Raw genomic sequence first — 24393 nt, 5'->3', positions numbered from 1 at the left:
GAATAAAGACATTTGAAAATGCATGAAAATGATGCTAACTATTCCAAAATATAGAGAATGCTATAGTTAGAAATGGCCTGAAAATATGTGAGTAGTAAAGATGTTTAATGTGAGGAAGCAGGCAGATAGTTTGGTTACTCAAAGCAGGACATGCTCTGGAAGGATGAATTTTGTAGCCAAATGAAAAGCTACCAAGCATAATCCCCAAACTAACACTCCTAGTGTGAAAGAAAGTGTTATTGTGCTATGAATCAATGCAGTTAGCTCGTGGAGAAAACTGACAGGCTTGATGTCAACTTCTGCTTTGAGTAATGACTGTTATGTCATTTCAAACTCCTTCTCCTGCACTGTGTGAAATGGAAACTGTGTGGAATTAAATGGTGTAAAGTGAACTAAGAAAACAGATACTGAGAAAGCCCTAAAAGGAAAAGCATAATAGCTTGATAGGAAACATAAAGTGACTTATGCAGAATCAAGGAAAACTAACTTGAAGAATGAAGGTTACCAGGGTAACCGGAATCATCTGAACCTGCAAAGGAAATGATGGTGTAAATAAAATAAAACAGAATGAATTTGTTAAAAAAAATGAAATGGATAGTCTGATATACTTTTTAAAAGGACTAATAAAAATGCTGCAGGTTTTTACAGGATCCACTATACACTGTGACTAGATTAAGATCGCTTTAATATTTCACAAACCTGTAGGTGACTGACATTCACATGCATACATGGACACAAAGAAGGACATGCACCACAGCTCACAGACAATAATCACTGATAACAAAATCAGACACCATACTGAGTTTCAAAAATGTTTTCACTCGTAGCAGATTGTAGAGATTGGGTTGCAGCCTTCTCCTGGACATTTATTGATGGCCACACTGACAGCTTTGTGGTATTTTGCCCCAAGCCCCTGTTATTTAACCCCCAGCAAACTTACAATCCACTTCAGGTGTAAACATCTTTGTCCACTAATGGGAAATGAATGCAGGAAAGGGAGCAAATGGTGAAAGGATGAAGAGGAAAAAGAAGGTAGAAAAAGAAAGAAAGCAATGACAGTGGGTGATACATCTTAGTTCAGTCTGCCAGCTGAAGGTATGTTAGATTCATAGATTCTGTTAAAAATAATCCATCAGTTTTGGTGATTCCTCTGCTGTACAATGGTTTCTCACTTTTCATGTGATTTACATGTTACTTCTGATTAATTTTTCAAGAGCACCATGAGACAGCATTGCTGACTCATGTCTTAAAGATGCAAATTCCAGCTGACTAGAAAAACGTGAACTAGCATGCCCCCAGGGAAGCCTCTGACGTAGAAAAAGAATGAGGGAGGGGCTCAAACTGGAAGCCATGTTGACATTCTGCCATCCCTGGGACTCTTTGGAGGGTGTCAGGCTGTGGTATGGTGACCACTAAGTCAACACAGTGTGTAATTACTTTATGGGTATTTTGGATATTGTGCTGTTATTGAAAGCCAGCCAGTGAGTTCCTTTGTCTCAAATGCTGAATTATCAATGGTTTGGTAAGTTAGGTAAAAAACTATTTTGCTTCTTCCAATCGTTTTAGCATTGTGCTGTGATAGGTGGTATTTTAGTGTTCATGGCTATGAAAGTCTGTTTTCAGTCAGCTAAAATCTTAATGGAAGATCCAATGAAAATGAGTCAGCTTGGAAGTAGAAACTCTTTGTTGCTGATATAATTATGCATTTGGACCTAAATGTTGGAACCCATTTCTGAAACTTTTCCTTATAGATGGTAGAATTGAACTCATTTACATTTTGTGGAAGGAGAGGGTGGGTGACGGTGGTCTAACAATTAAAGTGATCTTATCCAGATGAGGCGCCCCCAATGACAAGAGTGGAAATGCAAAGCCACAAGAGACTCTAGGTTTATCTGGAAATGGAATGATGTGGACATCCATTACAGTGCTTTAACAGAGAAAATAATAGAGACAAAGATGTTTAGACCTTTTTGAGCGAATCGTGGGAGAGAGTTATTATCATATATGGACTGAGTGGTGGTTTGGCTAGAGAGGGAGGACACAGAGCCCATCAGGGAGGCGTAGGGGACTGAATTACTGCTCAAAGCTGCAAAAAGTAAAGCCAATTGGAGATGGGAAAAGTATTAGTATAACAGCAGTAGAAGACCATCATAATCAACCAAAGACGCGATCAGCACATTTACTTCTGGCATGCACTGGCACATGGTCTGGAAGTATTACTTTGGAAGCTAATTACAGAGAAATCCAAGCAAACCTGCACTGATCCATTACATTCTAATTCAGGATATGTATATAGCACATGCAACGATATCCTGGCGTTCAAGAATCATTATTTAAGACTTGACAGTATTGCACTGAAGTTCTAGGACGAGTAAAAATGGCAGAATGGATGTTTCACAGAAAGGGGAGGAAAGCTTTGTGGGAATCTGATGGTTCAGGAGAAGAAATCATGGACTAGTATACTGAATATGAATTCTACTTCTAGGTCTGCCATCTACGAATAGGGACAAACTTTTTGTTATCAAGCACCTCAGTTTCTTCTTCTGTGAAATAAAAATGTGGGGCTAGATAAATTCTGGAGTCACTTCCTTCTTTATAACTCATTTCTTCCTCAACTGGATAGGATGTCTGAGCAGAGAAGGGTCTTGTGGATGTAGTTCATACGTAAAGGTTCTAAAAGTAACTGCATCTTTTCTTTGAGGGGTGGGGAGAATTTACATTCTACAAAACAGAAAATATATGCAGTTGAATTGTCAACTTTCTGAATTAAGTTTAATACAATTTTCGTTAGCTAACCAAATTATGATCTTATATCATGTATTCAAAATGAATAAATGTCAACATAAAAATTATGCTGAAGAATAAACGTGGGGTGAAACTCCTCCAACCTGAAACTCTTATTTATTTACTTATTCCTTTTCATTATGTTATTTTATTTTATTTTTTATTGAAGTGGTGTAGTTGATTTACAGTGTTCTGTTAGCTTCTGGTATATAGCAAAATGATTCAGTTATACATATTCTTTTTCATATTATTTTCCATCATGGTTTATTACAAGATATTGAATATAATTCCCTGTGCTATATGGTAGAACCTTGTTGTTTGCTTATTTTATATACAGCAGTTTGTGTCTGCTAATCCCAAACTCATAATTTACCCCTCCCCCCATCTTCTCCCCTTTGGTAACCTTAAGTTTGTTTTCTATGTCTGTGAGTCTATTTCTGTTTTGTAAAGAAGTTAATTTGTATCATATTTTAGATTCCACATGTAAGTGATATGATAGTTGTCTTTCTCTGACTTACTTCACTTAGTATGATAATCTCTAGGTCCATCCATGTTGCTGCAGATGGCATTATTTCATTCTTTTTAATGGCTGAGTAGTATTCTATTGAATATATATACAACATTTTCTTTATCCATTCATCTTCTGATGGACATTTAGATTGCTTCCATGTCTTGCCTATTGTGAATAGTGCTACAGTGAACACTGGGGTGCATGTGTCTTTTCAAATTAGAGTTTTCTCTGGATATATGCCCAGGAGTGGCATTCCTGGATCACAGGGTAACTCTACTTTTAGGTTTTTTTTTAAGGAACCTCCATACTCTTATCCATAGTGGCTGCACCAATTTACATTCCCACCAACAGTGTGGGAGGATTCCCTTTTCTTCACATCTTCTCCAGCATTTATTATTTAACATGAAACTCTAGGTCGTATCAGAAAATAATCACCAAGGGTCTGTTGCAAAATAGTGTTATACAATTCTCCCCAAACTTCTCCATTGTCCAACGTGGAAAAAAAATTTACAGGATATAATCAAGCATTTTAGAATCTGAATGAAAAAGCAGACACTAAGAAAACTATGAATTTGACCTCACTGTGGTCTCTTTTCAATCTTTTGTCTGGCAACCTGGCTTTGCTCACAGTCTGTGAAGCAACGTTTTATTAGAACAGTGTTTTCACAATAGCACAAGTTGAGGTGTTTTAAAATTCCTTCTTTCCAGGCTGCACACCTGACCAATTAACTCAGAATAGCTGGGTATGGGAGCCGACATTGATATTTCTAAAGTTCCCTGGTAATGAGTCTCAGTCCTTTGGGAATTTTTGATGGGGGCAGGGGGCTGTAACTTTATTTTTTTCCTTCAAGAATTAGAGTTTATGAGAATGAGATCAGCTTTCTCCTGGTGATACCCTTGAACCTGCTCTAAGTCTCCATTAGCAAGCTTTAGTGCTTTAGCTATTATTAACAAGAACTTGAAGTGCAGCTCACAGCTGATGAGGACTTGCCAGGGTCACGACCTCATCAGTTCAAAGCTACAAATGCACAACATAAATGCATTTTAAAGGCACACGTTGCATCTGAGCAGAGTTTTCATTCTGAAGCTATGATACCACAATATACACTGTCAACATGAAAAATGACAGATGTAGTCACTGAAATCTGCCTTAGGTTGGAGGAGAAAACATGATGGCTACTTTTAACAGGGTAAATATTTGTGACAGTAACTGCATGCTGGCTCCCTTATAAGATGTAAAACTTTAAAATCGTGGCATTGTAAGCTGAGAGGTGCCTTAGAGATTACTTAGTCCAGCATTTTCATTTTATACAGGAGGGCTCTGAAGTCTAGAAAAGTTAAGTGACCTGTATATTTTAGCCCATCTAGTCAATAACAAAATCTTAAGTGGGTTTGGCATCTTTACTGTTTTATTTCTAGAATGGAAGTTACGATCTCCTCAAGCAGGGGTCAAGGTTTCCAGTGGCTCAAGCGGCCAGGTTGGTTAGGTAAATGATTAAAGATAACCAGGTACTGAACAGTAAACACTTTCACAAGTAATGTGCTCCCCCCCATTTCTGTGCAACAAGGAACCTTTTGTGCAACAAGCTGTCTTTCATTTCTCTACTTTCAGTGGCGTCTCAGGAAAGAGAAATATTTCTCTATTTTTTTTTAAAAAAATAATAAGCTTTAGATGAATGGCAGCTGAACTCTGTGTCAATGTCAGGGCCATCCTTAGGGCTGGTGTAGACTGTGGAGAACTTCTAGAAGGGTGCAAAGCTCTAGCAGATATCTTTCAGGTAGAACTACAGAGCCAAGAGGGTGAGGCTTCTCAGGCTCTCAACAGCAAGTGAAAACCCAGATAATTATGTGACTTACCTCTGTTTTCACTACTGACTCAAAATTTTGTTGAAATCCAGTAGGGGTCAAAGAAAAGACCTTCGGAGGCCACATTTGGCTAACAAGATTGTGATCTCTGTTTTAGAAGAGCAAAATGTTCCTTTGGTGTGTGAATTAAAATTAAAGAAGGTTGAGAGTGACAGGAAGCATGTTTGTGTCCACAGGCACTGGGAGAGACGCTGGCGGGGGGGTGGGGAACGGGACAGTGTATACTTCTCGCATGATTCACTCTCTGAGGGTTCATCTATCCTCCCCTCCCCTCTTGCATTAATTCCACCAGTAAGGAAAATGAAGCTCAGAGGGGTAAAAGGACTTGATCAAGGTCATCATTATCAGTAAAACTATGGCTAGGTGGGGAATTTGATCCCAGACCTTGTCAGTTCTCATTTAGGGAACTTCTCATTATGCTATGTTGTCTCTTAAATCATTGAACACCCCAGGGAGAGTGGTGCCATGTACATAAATATGGGCTTGTGAAACTGTTCGGGCTACTTATTCAGTAACAAAGGAATATAAACTACCCTCAGTTGGAGAAAATGTGTCAATAAAGTACTAGCTTCATTTAGAAGGTATGTCTGTGTGAGTGGTGGAGACAGGTAAAGGGCACTTATACACACACCTGCATTTTTTAGTCACTTCTTACTAAAACTTTGTGAGCTTCCATGAAAATATTTTGAATGTATACCTTTAGTTCATGTTAAAAACTGTAGTGCTATTCAGCAGAAAAAATTTTTTAAAAAAAACCCTAATTTCCCATGTTTTTGTTTTTCAAATGTTCTATTTTACTTGGTCAGTAATCTAACCAACAGTAAGTTTCAACTGACTTTTTTATCTGTAGAGAAATGTTTATCAAATACTTGCCATATTTTTTAACCTTGTATTAAATGCCAACAGGCACTTTACAACTTTATTAACAGTTTTGTTAAGTGGAGGTTTTGAGGTCACTAAGAGTGGTAGAACATCTTTTAGATGATTTTTCCTGATAATATTTATGTGTGATAATGCAGTAATACTCTCTTCGTGGTTTTCCTTTCCAACAAATTATGATAAAGGCTGAAGAACAGGTTGTGGTCATGGAACAGGGAGAAGTTAATTTGTTCATCAAATCAGAAGTATACCTACCTGACTTAAGAAATCATAGCAACTTAGTTTATAAAATATTTTTCAGCTTTTAACATAATATGTACTACTTAGCCTAACCTGAATAACTACAAATACTCTATGTTTACAATGTGCCTCACAAATGAATGGTAAATTAAAGACAAACGAGAAGATTGATTTGTAAGGTATAATTGCTTGTTGGTACAACAGTGACAGTTTGACTTAATCCATGACTAGGATCATCATTAAGGGAAAGATACTACAAGAGTGCTTTTTCAGGTAAGCACTATATGGCATAATTAAAAATCATTTTTATGTGGGATTTCTCAAACTGAAGAATTTGAACAAACTATGTTTCTTTATATCAGAAATATACCATTTATATACCATAGATTCAATGAACCAATGTTTCTGAAATATAAGATAAAAAGAATACATCTGGTGTTCTTAATCTAGAACATATGCCTTAGTTTCCTACAATACAAAATATGAATATAAGGAGATATATATAAAGATGGATCTTGTTAGCCCTGATCCATTTAATACTACTAATGCATCAGAAGAGATGTCTCAAGAGCTTTCAAAACCACTCAGTTGCTGTGCAGACACTTCTGCTGCTGATACTGCTATTTCTGATACGTTAACTTTTTATGAGTTTGTTTTTGTTTTTCACAGCCCATCAATCTCTTACCATCCACGTATGCTTTAGGGCAAAATATATTAAGGTCATCCACAAAATGAAAATGAGGCTTTTATGTTGTAACATCTGATCATCTATTTTTTAATCTCTTTTCCTAAAAGGTGCAAGTACAAACAGTAGAGTTGTTTTGTTTTGTTTTTTTATAAATTTATTTTTTTTTTGGCTGTGTTGGGTCTTTGTTGCTGCGTGCGGGCTTTCTCTAGTTGCAGTGAGTGGGGGTACTCTTCATTGCAGTGCACGGGCTTCTCATTGCAGTGGCTTCTTTTGTTGTGGAGCATGGGCTCTAGGCACGCGAGCTTCAGTAGTTGTGGCATGTGGGCTCAGCAGTTGTGGCTTGCAGGCTCTAGAGCGCAGGCTCAGTAGTTGTGGCACACGGGCTTAGTTGCTCCGTGGCATGTGGGATCTTCCTGGACCAGGGCTTGAACCCGTGTCCCCTGCACTGGCAGGTGGATTCTTAACCACTGTGCCACCAGGGAAGCCCCTAACAGTAGAGTTTTGTTTTTGTTTGAAAAAAAAAAATTTTTTTTTTTGGTGGGGGAAGGGAGGATTCTGAGGAAGGGGTACGGATACTGGGAGAAAGAATTTTGCAGGAAAAGAAAATTCTAAAAACTTTGGACCAACCAAAGTGGGTTGGTCCTTGGGGAGAAGTTTGCAGGCACCAAGAAAGGTGGTGACTAGTGTACCATATGATGCAATTAGTTATATGTTCCTTTACTCCTTTTTTTATACTAGAAAAAAAGCTTATTTCTTTAAGATGCTGAACTTCTAAATTTGCTTTGTTGGAAAAAGTAGAAATCGGAACACATATCATCAGTCATTTCTTTGGTTTTCTGATAAATCACCATCTTTTGACAGTATAATATTTATCTTAGTCATTTTGTGCAATTCTAGAGGCCACTGCCCAGAGGGGCTACTCAGTATGTGAAAGCTTTTTACAATACTTCAAAAATATTTGTAATTGTCAGTCTCTATCAAAATGGTAAATGTGCCTACCCTAGGACTCTGCCATCACACTTCCAGGTGTCTATCATACAGAAATAACAACAAGATGTGAAAAGATCTGGGCTCAGTACTGCTGATTACAGTATTATTTGTAAGAGCAAAATACAGGAAATAACTTAGCATCCATTAATGAGGATTGAGTTCATATATTTTGTGACATCTGTAGAACAGAATAGCATCAATACTCTCACCTGTTAAAGAGGAGGTAAAACCTAATACAATAACTTGGAAAGAGGTCTATTTTTATGTAGTTAAATGGTAAAGCAGGAAATTTCATGTATATGCATCTATCTATATACCTGCTATATATTTTATCATTTAAAGAATTGTATATACATATTAAAAATTCTAGAAGGATATGCATGGAGCTCTCTATATGGTAGATATTTCTGGAGGGTCAAATTGGAGTAGTTATAGGAAATCGTTTACTTTTTATTTTAAATATTTCAAAAGAAGAAAAATAAGTGGTGAGATGAAGAATAATTTTTATTTTCTAAAAGTGTTTTTTTTTGCCTTTTACAACTTATGAAACTTTTCAAACACACACAAAATGTAAATAATATAATGCACAACTGTATAGCCATAACCTACGTGTAACAATTGTTAACAAGCTTATTTTCTATTTAAAAAATTTTCCTCAATAAACATAATTAAGAAATGTTGATGGGGGGGATTATAAAATGACTTGGAAATTTTTTTAACAGAAAAAAAGAAAAGCTTTCCTCCCAACAAAAAGAGTTCACTTTTGTTTAACATGTAACTCATCTCTCAGCCATCCTAACACATACCCAGTTCCCACTGTCTACAAAGATGTGTAAGACTTAATAGAAGTTTCACTAAAAGCATCTTTTATAAGTGTCTTCACTTTGTGCCTTAGCTGAGCGGCAAGGGACAAAATTCTGACCTTTTCCTTTCCCTGACCCACAGACAGATGTGTTTGTGGTACTGCAATTAAGGAAAGAATTCTTTGAAGTACTTAATGTCAGAATACTGTATTTATATGAAATTTAAAATGTATGTTTCAGTATCTTTTAAATATGAAGCAGAATTTGGGGGAAAAAAGTCTGACTCTTTAAACCTAGACTCTCCAACAAGAATAAGTAATTTAAAATGTAAATAGATATTTCATTCACAAGGTGAATATTTTTAAAGGAAAGTGGAACTAAGAATCAGTGAACTAAGCAATATGTTTCCTTTACCTTCTGAAAGACCTACTGAATCTCAAGTGATAATGTTAGTTTGATATTTTGTCATCTACAACAGACCCATTAGAAGTGGAAATCAATTTGCTTTCATGAACAAGTTCTGTGCTAGGGGCTGGTTATATAAATCACAGGTTTCTGATTTCATTGAAAATCCTGGATTCTTAATCCCCTACTTATTCATGCCATTAAGAAGCATTGTCAAATTTTGTAATGTCTGTGGATAATTATATCCCCAAAGGTATGCTGTATATAAAAGCACATTTCAAAAAGTGAAGGGCGAATGGTTTAAAATCCAAAAAAATAAGTAAAACTTAAAATTGTTTCCTGTGCAACACCTAAGAAAGCTGCTTTAGAATAAAAGGATCATTTTATTGCATCACCCAGGAAAGCCCTTGGTTATTTGTGAATCAGGGAGGAAGAAATAGCACAACACAGTTACTTGGTTAACAATCCCAACTTGTGCTCTCATCCCATTGGCAAGTAATTGAGGAAATTCATAGCCACTGGCTGGAATCCATACTGGCTGAAGAAAACTGTAACGTTTCTATGAATCTCACATTGACAGCTAGGTACAATTTTCTGTGTACACTGGTCTAATTTTCAGGACAGCAGGCCACATCACAGAGCTTGGGAGGCACGTAGACTATTTGAACAAATCAGGCTTAAGCAGACTGCGTACCTGAGTACAACATAATGCTGCCTCAGTGAACAGATGTGCTAGGATCTTGGGACAATTTCTCCTGTTCTATTCTCTTCCTCTACTAAATCACCTCTCCTTTTTACTGTTTGCCTTATTTATTCTACTATCCATTTGAGGTGAGAAGTCTAATCTTAGTTAAATGATACCTTCTTATATACCTAGGTCCCCATTTTAATTTGGTAAAGCCATGGGTGATATAAGCAATGTCACTTCAGTTGTAACCTTCATTCTCCTTTCCAGTGACTTATATGGAATTTAGCAGGTTCTCTCTATAAATGGATCTCATATTCCCACATACATTGGGGAAATTAGATTCTTTATAGAATTCTTGAACATGGAGGTGTCTTGGTTAAAGGCATTTATATTTCCCTACCTGCAGCCACCAGCACTCTGCTAATAATCCTTTCTACACAGTTGCCATTCATGTGTTTATGCCTGGAAACATTCTCTGATGGCGCTGGGGGTGGTGAGGGATAGCACTCCCACTGGCTTTCTTCTTTTGGGGCTACTGTCGCCTTTATACTCAGCCTTTTAAATAAATTCCCATATGGGAGATTTTTGGCCATGTGAAAATTTTCTTTTACTTTTTATGCTGATGAAGGTATATCTTTTGCTTTTTAAAGAACAACCCTCATTTGAGATAGAATTTTAAAAGACAACCCACTTCTATGATAACTTGTATAGCCACATTAAAAAATGCCAGGCATTTCTTTTAACTGAATAGTTTCTAGTTACTATGACATATCTACATGTAAGATAAAAAATATGCTAAACACAATAAACTGTGTATTTTCTATTCAAAGAAATTCACTGCAAATGTGTAGTTTAATAAAATCTGTGGTGTACCATACTGTGAATAGAATATCCATTTGACACACAAAAAAACTTTCAAACAATTTGGGGTGCAATACTACCATCAAATTTTTTTTTTCTTTGTGGTACGCAGGCCTCTCACTGCTGTGGCCTACCATCAAATTTTAATCAAATAGACTTCTTAGATCAGCTCTTTAATTTTGTCCATTATCATTAGGTATTAAGACAGTGCCACTCCGTTTTATGTTTTTAGCTCTCTACTCTTCATTATTTGGCATAAATAAGATTTAGGTGAAAGAAAGCAAAATAGAGCTAGCCTTGAATTAACAATACTGTACAAAATGCCCCTCAGCAGGAATAATATTTTTCCTCTGTTGAAGCAGTTAATGTTCTTTAATTTAAGAAACAGAAATGTTTTTCTTATCCTCAGTCACTTAGTGTGTCTCCCCAGTAAGAAACCTAAATTGGTCAGTGAGATTTAGTTTAGGTAATATTTTAAAAGATACACATTTTTTCCTCATTTTGTTTTTCTCCCTCCCTTCCCCTTTCTTTCAGAGTAACACAGACACAAATTAATAGGGGAATCGAGAAAAAAAATGTATTCTTTCCCAATGGGATGGATGAGGTAACATCCATCCATCCACCCATTCATTTGCTTTATAAGATGAGAAACTGAATTCTTTCCAGATAGGTGTCATGGAAAATAATCAGCTATGCTAAGTCCATAAAAATGGTAGATATTCTTAAGACTATAGTTTTTCCAAAATTTGAAGGGAAATTTTTTTTCCTTTTTTCCACCCCACCTCAGATTTACACAAAGAATGTAATTTCCTTTCAAGACATATGTTTTGGTGAGTCTCAATAATAGTAAAGTAAAAGAGGAGGACAAAGAATTGTTTGAAATAAAGTGATCTATTCACCTCTCAAGGCGATATCAACGGGGCTAGAAAACTTTCAGTAAACATTGCGTTATGGACAAGAGGAGTCATGCCTCTTACCTGGTGTTTGGAAATTAAGGCGCCTCAGTTCTACTGGGTCTGTTGGATGGTGTGAAGGGACCTCCTTACTGTTTGGTATGCTGCTCTTTCTAGAATCAGACTCTGCCCTCTTCCTATAGGGAGAGAATAAAAATTTAAGAGTAAGACAACCAAAAAAATGGAAACAGATTTTAAAAAAGCAGAGTTATGCCCCTCCTAACCCCCCACGCCCCATTTTCAGGTTTAAAACTTTTTGACTTTTGTGACTTTGTTCAGGTTACTTTTTTTTTTTTTTTTTGCGGTACGCGAGCCTCTCACTGTTGTGGCCTCTCCCGTTGCGGAGCACAGGCTCCAGACGCGCAGGCTCAGTGGCCGTGGCTCATGGGCCCAGCCGCTCCGGGGCATGTGGGATCCTCCCGGACTGGGGCACGAACCCGTGTCCCCTGCATCAGCAGGTGGACTCTCAACCACTGTGCCACCAGGGAAGACCTGTTCAGGTTACTTTTTTTCTCTCCTAGCCTACAGTATTTCCTCAGGTCCAAAATTTTTAAGTGGATCATCTCAAAGTCCTCCTTTATCTCTGGACTTAAATAGTTCAGTGATTCTACCTTTAGGCTTAAGGAGGTGTTGGTGAGATAGGTTTGGAAACTTGTTCAGCTTTTCTCCCTCATCCACTAGTTCTATTTGTGAGGGATAGGATAGAGTAACCCTAGTAACCAATACTAAAATTGTGACTACCAATTGTGGGAAAAAACTCATAGAAACTACTGGGCCTCAAGCTAAACAACTAAATCTGCCCCCCTCCTTTTCCCTTTAGGATACATGATTGGTGGCTACCAAGTGGACCTGCCCTGGATTTTCCCATAACCAGATAAATACAGTAAGTGCATTTCTAAGATTTCAAGTTAACCTAATACCTGGTAGGAGAATCAGGACCACACAAATCCAACATCCCTTTTCTCTTTTCAAATCCCAAGGAAAAAACAGTATTGGCTGTTTATGGTGTCAAGCTAACTATCTTTGCTTAAGGTGTCATAATGTAATTTTAATAAATGTCTATGCAAGAAATGTGAGGTTTTTTCTTAAGGTTTCTTTATCCCCCCCCCCCCAAACAAATAATCACAGAGTAGTAGCTATTTTCTTTAAGGCTGAATTAGGTTAAAAACTCACTTAACTAATGGAGAACTTTTCAAACATTGCTTTATTCCAAATACAGATTCCAGCATCTCCAGGCCGGAGGCATTATCCTAGCATCTCACCCCTGCTCAGAGCAAAGGCATTCTTATTTGGAGAAAGGGTGCAGCAGTATTTAGGAACTCTCCCTTTCTCTTTTTGATATGACGGTGGTACAGCTCGTTAGCGTTGCTGTGGCAGTGGGCTCTCATTGTGCCACCCAGGTCGTTGCACGGTTAGCCAGAGGGCTCCTGTTAAATAGCCTTTCTTTCCATCTCTGCTCATCTGTATAGAATAAAACCAACCAGGGGATGAAGGGACGACTGATGTGAAGGGAAAGCACACTTGATTTGCTCAAGTGCAATGCCTTCAGCAAAACATCCTCAGTGGAATGAATTTTGGGGGGTGAGTCCTGTTAGACACCTTGCTCTCTCAGAACCTTGGATTAACCTGTCTCAGTCTTTTCTGTTTCCACCTAAAAGTGTCAGGTATAGCCTTAGGACAGAGCATACTGCCAACCGGAGGAAAGCAGTGAGTTGGAGGCATGCCAAAGGTACTGGCAGCTCCAGTTATATGGAGTGGAAAATGAGAAGGAAAGGAAAAGAAGAGATGGAGAACTGGCCAGAAAGCTATGAGAAGGAAGAGAAAAAGGGTCTAGGAAGACAATGGGAAAGAAGGATATGATGACCACTTTCACAGTAGAAAATATCACCGTGTTTATGCTGTGGGTATGTGCCTCACAGTACAGAGAGATGTTTTACTATCGAAGATGCAGAATCTAAATGGGTTAATGAAACACCACCGAGTGTGGCCAATCAATCCCACGTGTAACAAACATATGGTTGGTCTTCTCCAAGTAATCCCACTGGCCCTTTTCAGGTTTTGGTCTTTTCACACAATTTGGCACATGGCTTTACTGATGTGCCAGATCCAGTGACTGAAAACTGGATTTTTATCCCTTTTCAAAATGGCTCTACAGTCTTCCTTGCAGGATTATGGAAACCACATGAAGAAATATCTGGGCAAGGAGACCCTCACTCTTGCAGATATTGTGGGACACCCTCCTTATCTTCCTTTGCACTGAGGCCAGGCTGAGTGATGTGAGACACAGGGAAAGAAAAGAATACTCTCTAAAGACATTTACACAGTTTCTCTGGCGCCAGGAAAGCTGAAAATGCCATCTTGTTGCCCGATGAGTCTCGGAAAGCCCAGAGCATGGGGACTGAAGTTACAATTCATAATTGTAATAAATGGGAGGGGTGTCCTGACATTTAATAACTAACATCTCCCTCACCTAATCTGTCCAAGTAAGATAATCTCCAAGAAATCAGACTCCAGAAGTCCTAGCCAGCTAGGAAAATCAGCTGTTTAAATTTTATTTTGCTTCATTTCATTTTGATGATCACAACATGGGTAATTCTGGCTGCCCACACGCTTTATCGCATTATTTTTAAACAGAAATGTGTTAAAATGTTTGTTTTCTAACAAAGAATTTCTAAGGAAGATTTGCAAGATGAAGAGTTTGGTCATCATCAGTAACAGTAGTCATTTTTAAAAATTGGACTTACTGTTGCAAAGTATTAAATGGGGTATAATGATCTAAATCAGTCCCAACATGAACGTAAGGAGTAACTTTTTTTTTTTTTCTGGTAAGTTTTCAGAGATCTCATTATTCTCATTTTCATCTACTGATAGAAAAAAGCAACAAATAGTGACTTGAAACAGATACTGAATTTTGCCTCGCTGTTTTATTTTTTCTATTAGGATTATAAAGCCCTAGGGTAAGTTTATTTCTCACAGTGAGAAGTATCTACCACGTGCAGGGGTTATCTGGGTGAAAAGAAAATAGAAGATCACATGACATTTCAGATATGGCAGAAACTGCTAATACCGTAAAAATATGTGGTTTTTTGGGGCTGTGAATACTGTACAACAAAAATGCTGCTCTGTGGTCTAAGCGGGGTTTTATTTTCACTTATTCTCGCCTGGCTCTTATCTACAGGTAAAGCGGGGAGCAAAAATAAAAGGATGATCATGTGGCAGATCCTATCTGTTTACTTGGAACAAAGATATTCAGACATACGAGTACAGGCTTTTGGAAGAAATATACATATTTGAATATTCATAGAGATTTCAAAGAAATCAATTCGGACACAATGATTCTGACATCATTAAGAATGGAACCCCAACTCTACGACTATTGGTGTGAATCTCCTTGGGTAAGTCAATTACAAACCTTAATTTCTTCACTTATAGAGAAAGAGTGTTAAGAGATGATATCTAAATTGTGGCTCATTTCTCTCATTTTAACAGAACAAGAAGGTAGTGATGAAATTGTAAAATGAGGACAGTGTTATAGTGAGAAGGTAGATCTCTGAGTGTATTAACTAGATTCAAAGTGTTTTGACTTTGGGCTAGAGAAACGATTTTGCATGTGTTTTCTGCTGGATTAATGGCAAGCACCCCTTCTCAGAGGTAGTCAGTTTCCTGCCAGTGAAAGTGTAATGCAGCTTGTTGACCAGCGTTAAGTGATTTTAGGGACAATAATACAGCAGTCATTCTCAAACTTTAGTGTGCATCAGAGTCACCGACGAGGGTTCGTTAAACGGCAGGCTGCTGGACCAACTCCCAGAGTTTCTGATTCAGTAGTTCTGGGATTTGGGGGAGCCAAGAATTTGTGTCTCTACCAAGTTCCTAGGTGACGCTGATGCTACTGCTGCTTGTCCAGGGGCCACTCAGAGAACCACTGTAATACAACATAGGGAGGAAGGCGGGTTAGAGGAGCATTGAGATCCTTTGCTTAGTTTAACTTCAATCAGGAATTCATATATAGATATCTAGGTATGTGTTAGAAAGCTGCAAGGTTAGCTTGGACTGATCAACAAACAAGCAGTATAAGGATTATTATTATTATTACTGCTATTATTATTCAGGGCTGGAAGACAGGGAAAATAATTTGGAATTAAATATAAGTTTTCACTAAGGCACTGACATCAACATTAGCAGGGTGTGAGAATGCTAGTATTCCTATACAAAGTGTCTTGAGATCAAACTTTCAGTAAAAACAAACAAAACAAAACAAAAATGGTTCACATTAACACATACAAATGCTCATTTAACCTTGACTACAAACAAAACTTTGGTTTTACTACCTTGTAAATTTGGCTTTAAATACTCTATTTTATCTTCATATATAGACAAACTATTTCCCCCGAATCATTTTAATATCAAAATTATTTTATATATCTAGGCTTCGTCCATCTTCCCCTTGCCAGTTTCATCTTTTATATCCAACCTCCACCCTCATCCCCTCAATACCTCCAAAGTCTACCCGTATCTTTTTTTTTTTTTTTTTGTACTGAGCATTAAAGGGGTTTGTTCTCTATTCCTCACCTGTCAGGTTTACTGCTCCATTTTAATGCAGCAAAGAAAGAAAAAGAAAGGCTAAATGTTAGTTGGCCAATGGTAACAAGAGTAACCATGACAACCAATATTTAACAGTGCTCAGAATCAGGGATATATAACACATTAGAAAATGATAGCATATCAAAATATTTAAAGGCCTCTAAGCATGAAGCAAATGGAGGACATGAGCGTACATGGCTAAGCAAAACATTTGTGTGTGTGTTAATGTCAGACTCGCTTTTATTCATCAATCTACAAAACACTGCCACAATTAATTATATCGCAGGAAGTGTTTGATGGTAGAGATATAATTTGATTTTTACAAAACACGCCCTGAGACAACTGCTAATGTACTTAATGGGAATATAACCTCATTCCATATAAGAAATTTAGTTCATTTAAGATAAAGACTCTTCAGTTAAGAGATACAGTATTCCTTTAATGATTTAAAATACCTGCAAATTGCATTGACCTGCACAGAAATTTGCACAATTGCATAATACACAAGGTAATAAAGTGGCAGAAATGATTTCTTCAAACACCTTTTGACAAGTAAGGTGATCATAAATCTTTTTCTTCTAGTAAGAGATTAAATACATTTTCAGTTTTGGAAAATATAATATTCATCATTATAAATCTACAGAGCATGACCCATTTATATAGCTGTGCTAATCCAGAAAAGTATTTTATTACCAGCCACTGACATGACAGATATTTTCCTAGTCATAGAGGCACTGCTGTCTGTGAACACTTGCAGCTCATTCTCATAGACACTTTCACCTGTGATAATACGTGTATTGTTTAACCATGTTCTTTAGGCAGAGAGTATAACCTTCACCTGAAGAGAATTCATCTAAACAGTCTTCATGTTGAGGCAAATTGCAAAGTATTTAGGGAGTTCTCAAGTGCAAAAAATAAAGGTGCCAGGTCCACCTCAATGCGAATGAAATAATACACACCCATATTGCTGGAGTATCTGGCTTTAAGGCAATCCAGTCCATTTCTTTTCAAAAATACAAAGTCCACATTTAAATTGTACAAACACACACATACAAAGTGAATAATGAAAATGATATCAAACACAGGTTCTTCTTTTTATTCTTAAAGTAATTTAGCTGGTTGTACCAGGTTTTTAAAAATTCCTACAAATGTTCTCAGCTTGCTTATTTTTAATCAGTGAGGTCATCAGTGAATCAGTTGTAGGAAAGTCTATTCCTCTGAGAGGAAGAGAAATACCTAGTGAATTGCCAGTTTTGTATATGAAAAGGCTGTTGAATATTAGGATGAACCAGTGCATAGCGTGCGCTTCACTCCCTCTGCCACAGAAAAGTCAGCCTTACTGCGCACATGGGTACATAGCTGGTACCAATATCTAAGTTTGAAATCTTTTGGAAGTGGTATATTGAAATTACAGGCTGAGGGTTTTATTACAGCTCGTCAGTCAAGACGAACGTGCTAATCAGTGATGGAGTAAACAAGAGGAGGGAACTGAGTGTATCACTATTTGACTTGTGTAAATTTGATTATTCAGTAGCCCCCTGTACCATGCACTCTACCGGGCACAAGGCATACAATGAGGAATAAGACGGAGTCCTTGACCTACAGTTTAGTGGGGGTAGAAAGCCAAGAAAATGGGCAGTGGCAGTAATGGGGTAGGTTCTATAATATAGAGAAGTAGAAAGTGCTCTAAGATCATACAGCAGGGGACCCTAAGGCAGCCTGAACTGGTACAGCACAGAGGAAAGGAGGAGGACAGTCACTCAGAAAGGCTTTCATTTAGTAAGTGGATCTTAGCTTAGCTTATTTCTAAAAGGTGAGTTAGGTTTGGCCAGGCCAGGAGGAGTGGTTGTGGAGTGAGCGGAAAGGCTTTCCAGGTGTAGGGAAGGCATTGCCCAGAGTGGTGGGGTGTGGCAGCCTATTTCTTCATAGCATTTCAGAATAGTCTGGACTGCATTTCTTTCTTTGATAACACCTTGGAAATATACGTAGGGTTGATACAAAAAGAAGAAATAAAGAGGTAGAGCCCACAGGGAGCCAATGTTGGATCTGGGAAAAGGTGAAAAAGCTGAAGTTTATATTTTAGTCACATCTACTGCACGGTCTTCACACATAAACAAAACATCTTGGGGTGGGGAATGGAAATTATTTACTTGCTACAGCATCCATTCACATTAGACTATTCAAGAATGTGAATTTGGTCTAGACCATGCCTTAGCGCTTTCCAACCTCCTAATCCATTTTTTTTTCCTTCCATACTACACGGTAAATACTTTTCATAGAGTCAGTCAGGTTAACCTTTTATTTTAAGAATATTTTCTCTAGGAATAATTCCTGGACAGTTTTAGAACTAACGACTGAAAAGCCTTACATGTGTAGCAGATGTGCAGGGTAGATGAACATCAAAGAGCCTTCAATTGCCTTATGGATTTTTTTCTTTGTAGGGGAGGATAGATGAAGGGCAACATGGAGTCATTTAGAAAACTTACACATGCACTGGAGGCAGAAATAATATAGTATTAATTCTGTTACTTGGTTTTTTTAGGTTCTCAGATTTTAAAAAGGTCAATTATCTAATCTACATACTTACTTATTTTATAAAAGTGAAGAAACCGAGGCCAGGAGTGGTAGCATGACTTTCTACCCCATAGAGCCACCTAGTCACAGAGCTGGGACCTGAACTCAGGTTTCCTGCTTCCTAGTTTAGTATTTTTCTAAACTTTGCTACCTCTACTCTCTGCAGTTTAAATTGTTAAATCATTTTATGTATCACATGTAGAGTACCGAATTTCCAAAGAATCCTAGTGCAAGAAAATTAACACTAAAGACCTACCAAACACATTTTAGTATTCTGATGGCCCTTTAGGCCCTTACAGAGGCTCCGTGACATGTTTTGTCATTGATTCTCAATATATTATAGTTTTTAAATGATTAAATTTAAAACAAAGTCAGATGAATAGAATGTGAAATGAAAGTGTGCTCTTCCATATTAATATAATTAATAGGGGTAAGTCTCAAAGCCTCCTCAGAGAGCTCAGTGAAATATATTTCTTTATATGGATGAACCATCCACAGCTACAGACCCATTCCTAACACAAGTAGTCTTGTAAACAGATGTGTATTACCAGCAGGATATATGTGAGTCAACAATATTTTATACTCATTCCCTACTCAAAGTATTATTTGCACACAGGCAGTGAAATACTTGAAAAATAATAATGATGATAATAATCCATTCCATTCTGAGTCATTACCAATGACCTATGTATAAACTGAAAGGCACCTAGAAAGAGGGATATAGTGTGTTTGTTTGTTATATAATTTTCTTTGCTCAGAATCCAAGCTATTAAAGACACTATTCATTGCCTACAGAAGATTTCCTCTTGAACTGTTTCATGATAATCAGGAAGGACATTGTTGGGTCTACTTGAATTTCAAGTCAGGAATGTTCTTTACTGCTGAAGCAAGCATTTCTATTTCAGAAATGCTTCATGGGCTTTCAGATGGTTAGCTAAATATACTTAGCATTCGAGGATGTGTGCATTTCCCAACAATTGCATTAGACGATGCTTACATATGCACACACTGAAATGCAACTTCAACAGTCATAAAAATCTTTAAATACGATGCCTCTTTTTGCAGGATTAGGAAAAACTATAACTGAGTTTATTTTTTTTCAAGCACGTGTGGATACAGAAAACTTTAAAAGGATTTCTAGTGGGTTGGCCAAAAAGTTCGCTCGGGGTTTTCATCTGGAAAACCCCGAGCGAACTTTTTGGCCAACCCACTAATTACCAAGCTTATAATCTTATTTCTTCACATTCACATAACTAATTCACAGGGCCACACCCATATCTACTGCGTGGCATGACTTAATGATAGCTGGATAGATTCACCACTTAAAAAAAGGTAAGCATCTTGTTCATTTTGAGTCATCACACAATGTCACATGATATGATCTAGAAATGCAACTGTCAGCAACCAGTTGTTTTCTGATCTGACTCCCACAGCAGGATGTGACCACTTAAATTAATGTTTTGTTTTACAGAAAACAATTAGAATTCTATTTTTACTTTTTTTCTTCTTGTATTCTCTTCTGATAATAAGTGCGGTACCTGAACAGCAAAGCTGCTGCTTGGACTCGGACTCACATAGGATCTCTTACTGTTCTGGAATATGTGGGGACCTCGCACTTCCTGCCCTTTAGCTCTTACATAAGAGAGAAGTGATCAAATACAACAGGCTCCTTACCATACACACTGATAAGATACAGACTGGGATGGGAAGATTGAAACCATCAACTAAAATATTTTGGCCTGTCAAGCACTTGCTTTCTCAGCTATTATTTTATGGAGTGGACAATTGAGTGATCAGGAAAAATAATGATGGATTTTTTTTTTCTTTCTCTAATTCTAGAAGAGGATAGGCGATTTAATGGGCTATGGTATGAACTTCTTTAACTTGTCCTTTTTTTCTCAGCTCTGGAGTGGAATGGAATACAGCCTCATAATAGAGAGTTTTTTAAGGGAGAAGTGTCTGTCTTGAAAAGTATTTTTTGGAGTCAAAAGAAGAGCTTACGAAAAAAGAGCTATTCCAAGAACATAAGAACAAAGGAATGCAGGTAGGAATAATTAATGTAAACCCAATAAAGGGAGATATATGGGTAGGAAAAAGAGATAATGAAAATAAGATATCTTGTCAGATTAAAACATGTAAGCAAGAATCAAAATGAAGACATTCTCATCTAATTTTGAAGGTCAAGGTTATAGTGAGGGAAGAAGAGAGACAAACTATCTTGCAGAAGGAAGAGAGTAACTTCACAGTGGCATTCCAACAGATGGCACACTACAAACGAAACACAGATTAAAGGTTCCTGAAAATAAAATTTGGAATGGAAGAAAAGAAAAATTGATATAAAGGGAGAGAATTCAGAATTTAGTCATTCTACATGTTTAAGAGAGTAGATGTTAATTGTTAAAATTTTGTACATTATGATATTATATTTTTTAGGTCAGAAAGGATTAAGGGGAAGAAGAATTACTCACGTCTTCTATCCAACTGCCTAAGCAGTGACCTAGGGGAAGAAATCTTGCTTATGTGTAATGGAGGCAGAAATGGGATTGACAAGAGTGGATCAGAAAACATGGGTAAATATGGGTTATTTGCATCCCACCTGTGGTCAGACACTAAATCGTATTGATACATGGGGGGTATCAAGACTAAGGTTCTATTTTTCTTAAAGGAAAATGGTACCTTGCATTTCCTCTTGGACACAAATGGGAAAAGTTCACCCTCTTCCTCTCTTTTCTTTCTTTGCTCTTCAATTGTTAGCCACTTTTGAAAATAGCCACAGGGGTGAGGGGAGGGTGGGGAATCTCAGCCCATGTGCAAGTTAGTTAGACTTATGAAATGGACACAAATGTACAAACTTGATCTAAAACAATCCAGTTTGAGCTTCCTTGGGATTATCTGCTTGTGAATGTAGTAACATCTCAGCTGTCATACAACGCACTCATTCTGCATAAGTAAGTATCTCAGAAGATGGAGGTTGGGATCCATGCCTGCTGGGCAACAGAGTCTATACCACACGGTGAATGAGATTTTAAATAGCTGAGTTTTTACATTTTGTTCTAATGCTAATGGACACATTTTTGTCCAGTGATTATTGGAAGTCTTTCTACTAAGATCAACCACACAATGACCCTAGAAGGATAATAAAAGTCTTTGCAATAGAAATATTGGGCAAACCTACCTTTTGTAAAGAAGAATGGCTATGACAATGCAGATGATAAAGACCACTGCAAGGACAGGACCTACAACCCAGATCAAGCCTTCTTCTTCATCTGTGATTGGCTGTGGATCCAAATCCATTGACACAACAGGATCAGAGTAAGGGCTGGTTGCATACATCTTCTGAGGAAAAACAGAATCTATGTTAGTTATAAAATAATGCCTTTCTAGAAAGTATCTTTAGCATTAGAAGAAGCAAAGATTCAGAACATTGTGGATTTGATAATAAGTGTGTAAAATAAAAAAGGAAGGGAGAGAAAGGAAGAAAAAAGAGGTTTTGTAATTGAAATTTCCTTTAAAGTATTTTACAGTAAAATTTTTGATGGTATAAATTACTCCATAGATACTTTTTCACTGGGATCTATATGTGGCACATTAAATGATCTTATGAAGTATAAGTACCAGTAAATTAAGCAGTCACAAAATGTTCAATGAGCATTTACATTGTGCCAACGTGTTACATGTGATGTGAAAAATAAAAAATATTATAGTTCCAGCCATTAGGATATCATCACTCACTCAGTTGAGACCAAATTAAAAGAAAGTAAACATTTATACAGCAAAATATCAGTATTGCGTTAAATTATGTAAGTAGTCCTAAGTACTGCACCTTAGTAAGAAAATGAAGGCCAAAATCTACAACTGCAAGAGAAAAGTCCAGTGTTCAAATTATAGTTGCAACACACATGAAAGTGATAAGAATATGGCTTTTTAGAAGATAACATTTTGAGTACTTACTTAAAAGGATTTAGCATATCTATTTAATTTTATTACAGTACTGCTCAGAGGTTGGTATGACTGTTCCCAAGAGAAAATTGATAAACAGAAAAGGAAAACCTTAAATACACTGTTTGTTTGTGGGAATGTAAATTGGTACAGTCATTAGAGAACACAGTATGTTGGTTCCTCCAGACATTAGAAATAAAAGTACCATATGACAAATCCCACTCCTGGGTATATATCCAAAGGAAATGAAATCACTGTCTCAAAGAGATATCTGCATACCTGTGTCCTCTGCAGTATATTCACACTATCTAACACATGGAAGCAACATAAGTTTCTTTTTATGGATGAATGGATAAATGTGGTTATATATATACACAGATACATACACACACAATGGAATATTATTCAGCCATTAAAAGGAGAAAAAAACGGGAGAAAATCCTGCCATCTGTGATGACATGGATGAATCTGGAAGGCTTTATGCTAAGTGAAATAAGCCAGACAGAGAAAGACATATATTATATGGTTACAAGAAGAATGAGTTCTGAAAATCTAAAGTGCAGCAAGGTGACTATATGAGTAACACAGAACGGTATACCTGAAAGTTTCTGAGAGTAGATCTTAAACATTCTCACCATACACACGAAACAAACAATCTTCTTGATCTTGGTAATCACAGCATTTATGTATACAGAACTATATAAAATCATCACATTGTGCATTTTAAATATGTGCCACTATATTTGGCAATTATTCCTCAATAAAGTTGCAAAGATATATATATATATATATATATATATATATGGAAAGTCACTTGGTGAAGGAAAGGACTGCATATGCATGAATTCTGTTTCTGTAATATCTTGTTTTGGTCTGTCCTATTTTAGACTCTCTCAGAAAAATATTCTCTTGACTCTGCCCCTCTTTAAAATATTGGTTTTCCTAGTAGAGACCAGTCCACATTCACGAGCTGCCCCACATGTCTTAAGAGTAAACAAACAGCTCACACAGCTCAATAACAAAAAAACAAACAACCCAATTAAAAATTGGGCAGAAGACCTAAATAGACATTTTTCCAAAGAAGACATACAGATGGCCAAGAGGCACATGAAAAGATGCTCAACATCACTAATTATTAGAGATGCAAATCAAAACTACAATGAGGTGTCAGCACACACGGGTCCAAATGGCCATCTTCAAACAGTCTACGAACCATAAATGCTGGAGAGGGTGTGGAGAAAAGGGAACACTCTTGCACTGCTGGTGGGAATGTGAATTGGTGCAGCCACTATGGAGAACAGTATGGAGGTTCCTTAAAAAACTACAAATAGAACTACCATATGACCCAGTGATCCCACTCCTGGGCATACAGCCTGAGAAAACCATAATTCAAAAGGACACGTGCACATGTGGATGATCCTCAGGTCCATCCACCCTCTTTCCAGTCTCACACAACCACATTTCTCATTACCTCATTCATGTTCACCCAAACCATATCAAGAATTTCTTCCTTCCTCTAACAGACTCCACTGCTGCTAGAGTTATGATCCTAAACTGCATCTGTAAAACCTTCAGGAGGCTCTCTGGGGATTCCTAAATAAAAGCTAGACATCTTAGCATGGTTCTTAAGG

The 24393-nt window shown here is 37.3% G+C and overlaps 1 protein-coding gene across 4 annotated transcripts in view; it reads right to left on the bottom strand.

Moving 5' to 3' along the window:
• PTPRD (protein tyrosine phosphatase receptor type D) overlaps positions 1-24393 on the bottom strand; it is a 2145247-nt gene that overhangs the window by 109323 nt on the left and 2011531 nt on the right. For 2 of the 4 annotated variants that reach the window (XM_082611189.1, XM_082611190.1), the window contains 3 exons: positions 21999-22159; positions 11693-11805; positions 488-529 (listed from right to left, as the gene is read on the bottom strand). In XM_082611189.1, the coding sequence (XP_082467315.1) occupies positions 488-529; positions 11693-11805; positions 21999-22159 (316 nt within the window). The remainder of the gene's footprint in view (positions 1-487; positions 530-11692; positions 11806-21998; positions 22160-24393) is intronic. The other 2 variants (XM_082611192.1, XM_082611191.1) reach the window with 1 other exon arrangement.

The sequence above is a fragment of the Mesoplodon mirus genome (assembly GCF_964341445.2).
Source record: "Mesoplodon mirus genome assembly, chromosome: 1".
NCBI classification, from domain to species: domain Eukaryota; kingdom Metazoa; phylum Chordata; class Mammalia; order Artiodactyla; family Ziphiidae; genus Mesoplodon; species Mesoplodon mirus.
The sequence above is the reverse complement of the archived record's forward strand: the minus strand, read 5'-3'. Positions and strand labels throughout refer to the sequence as shown.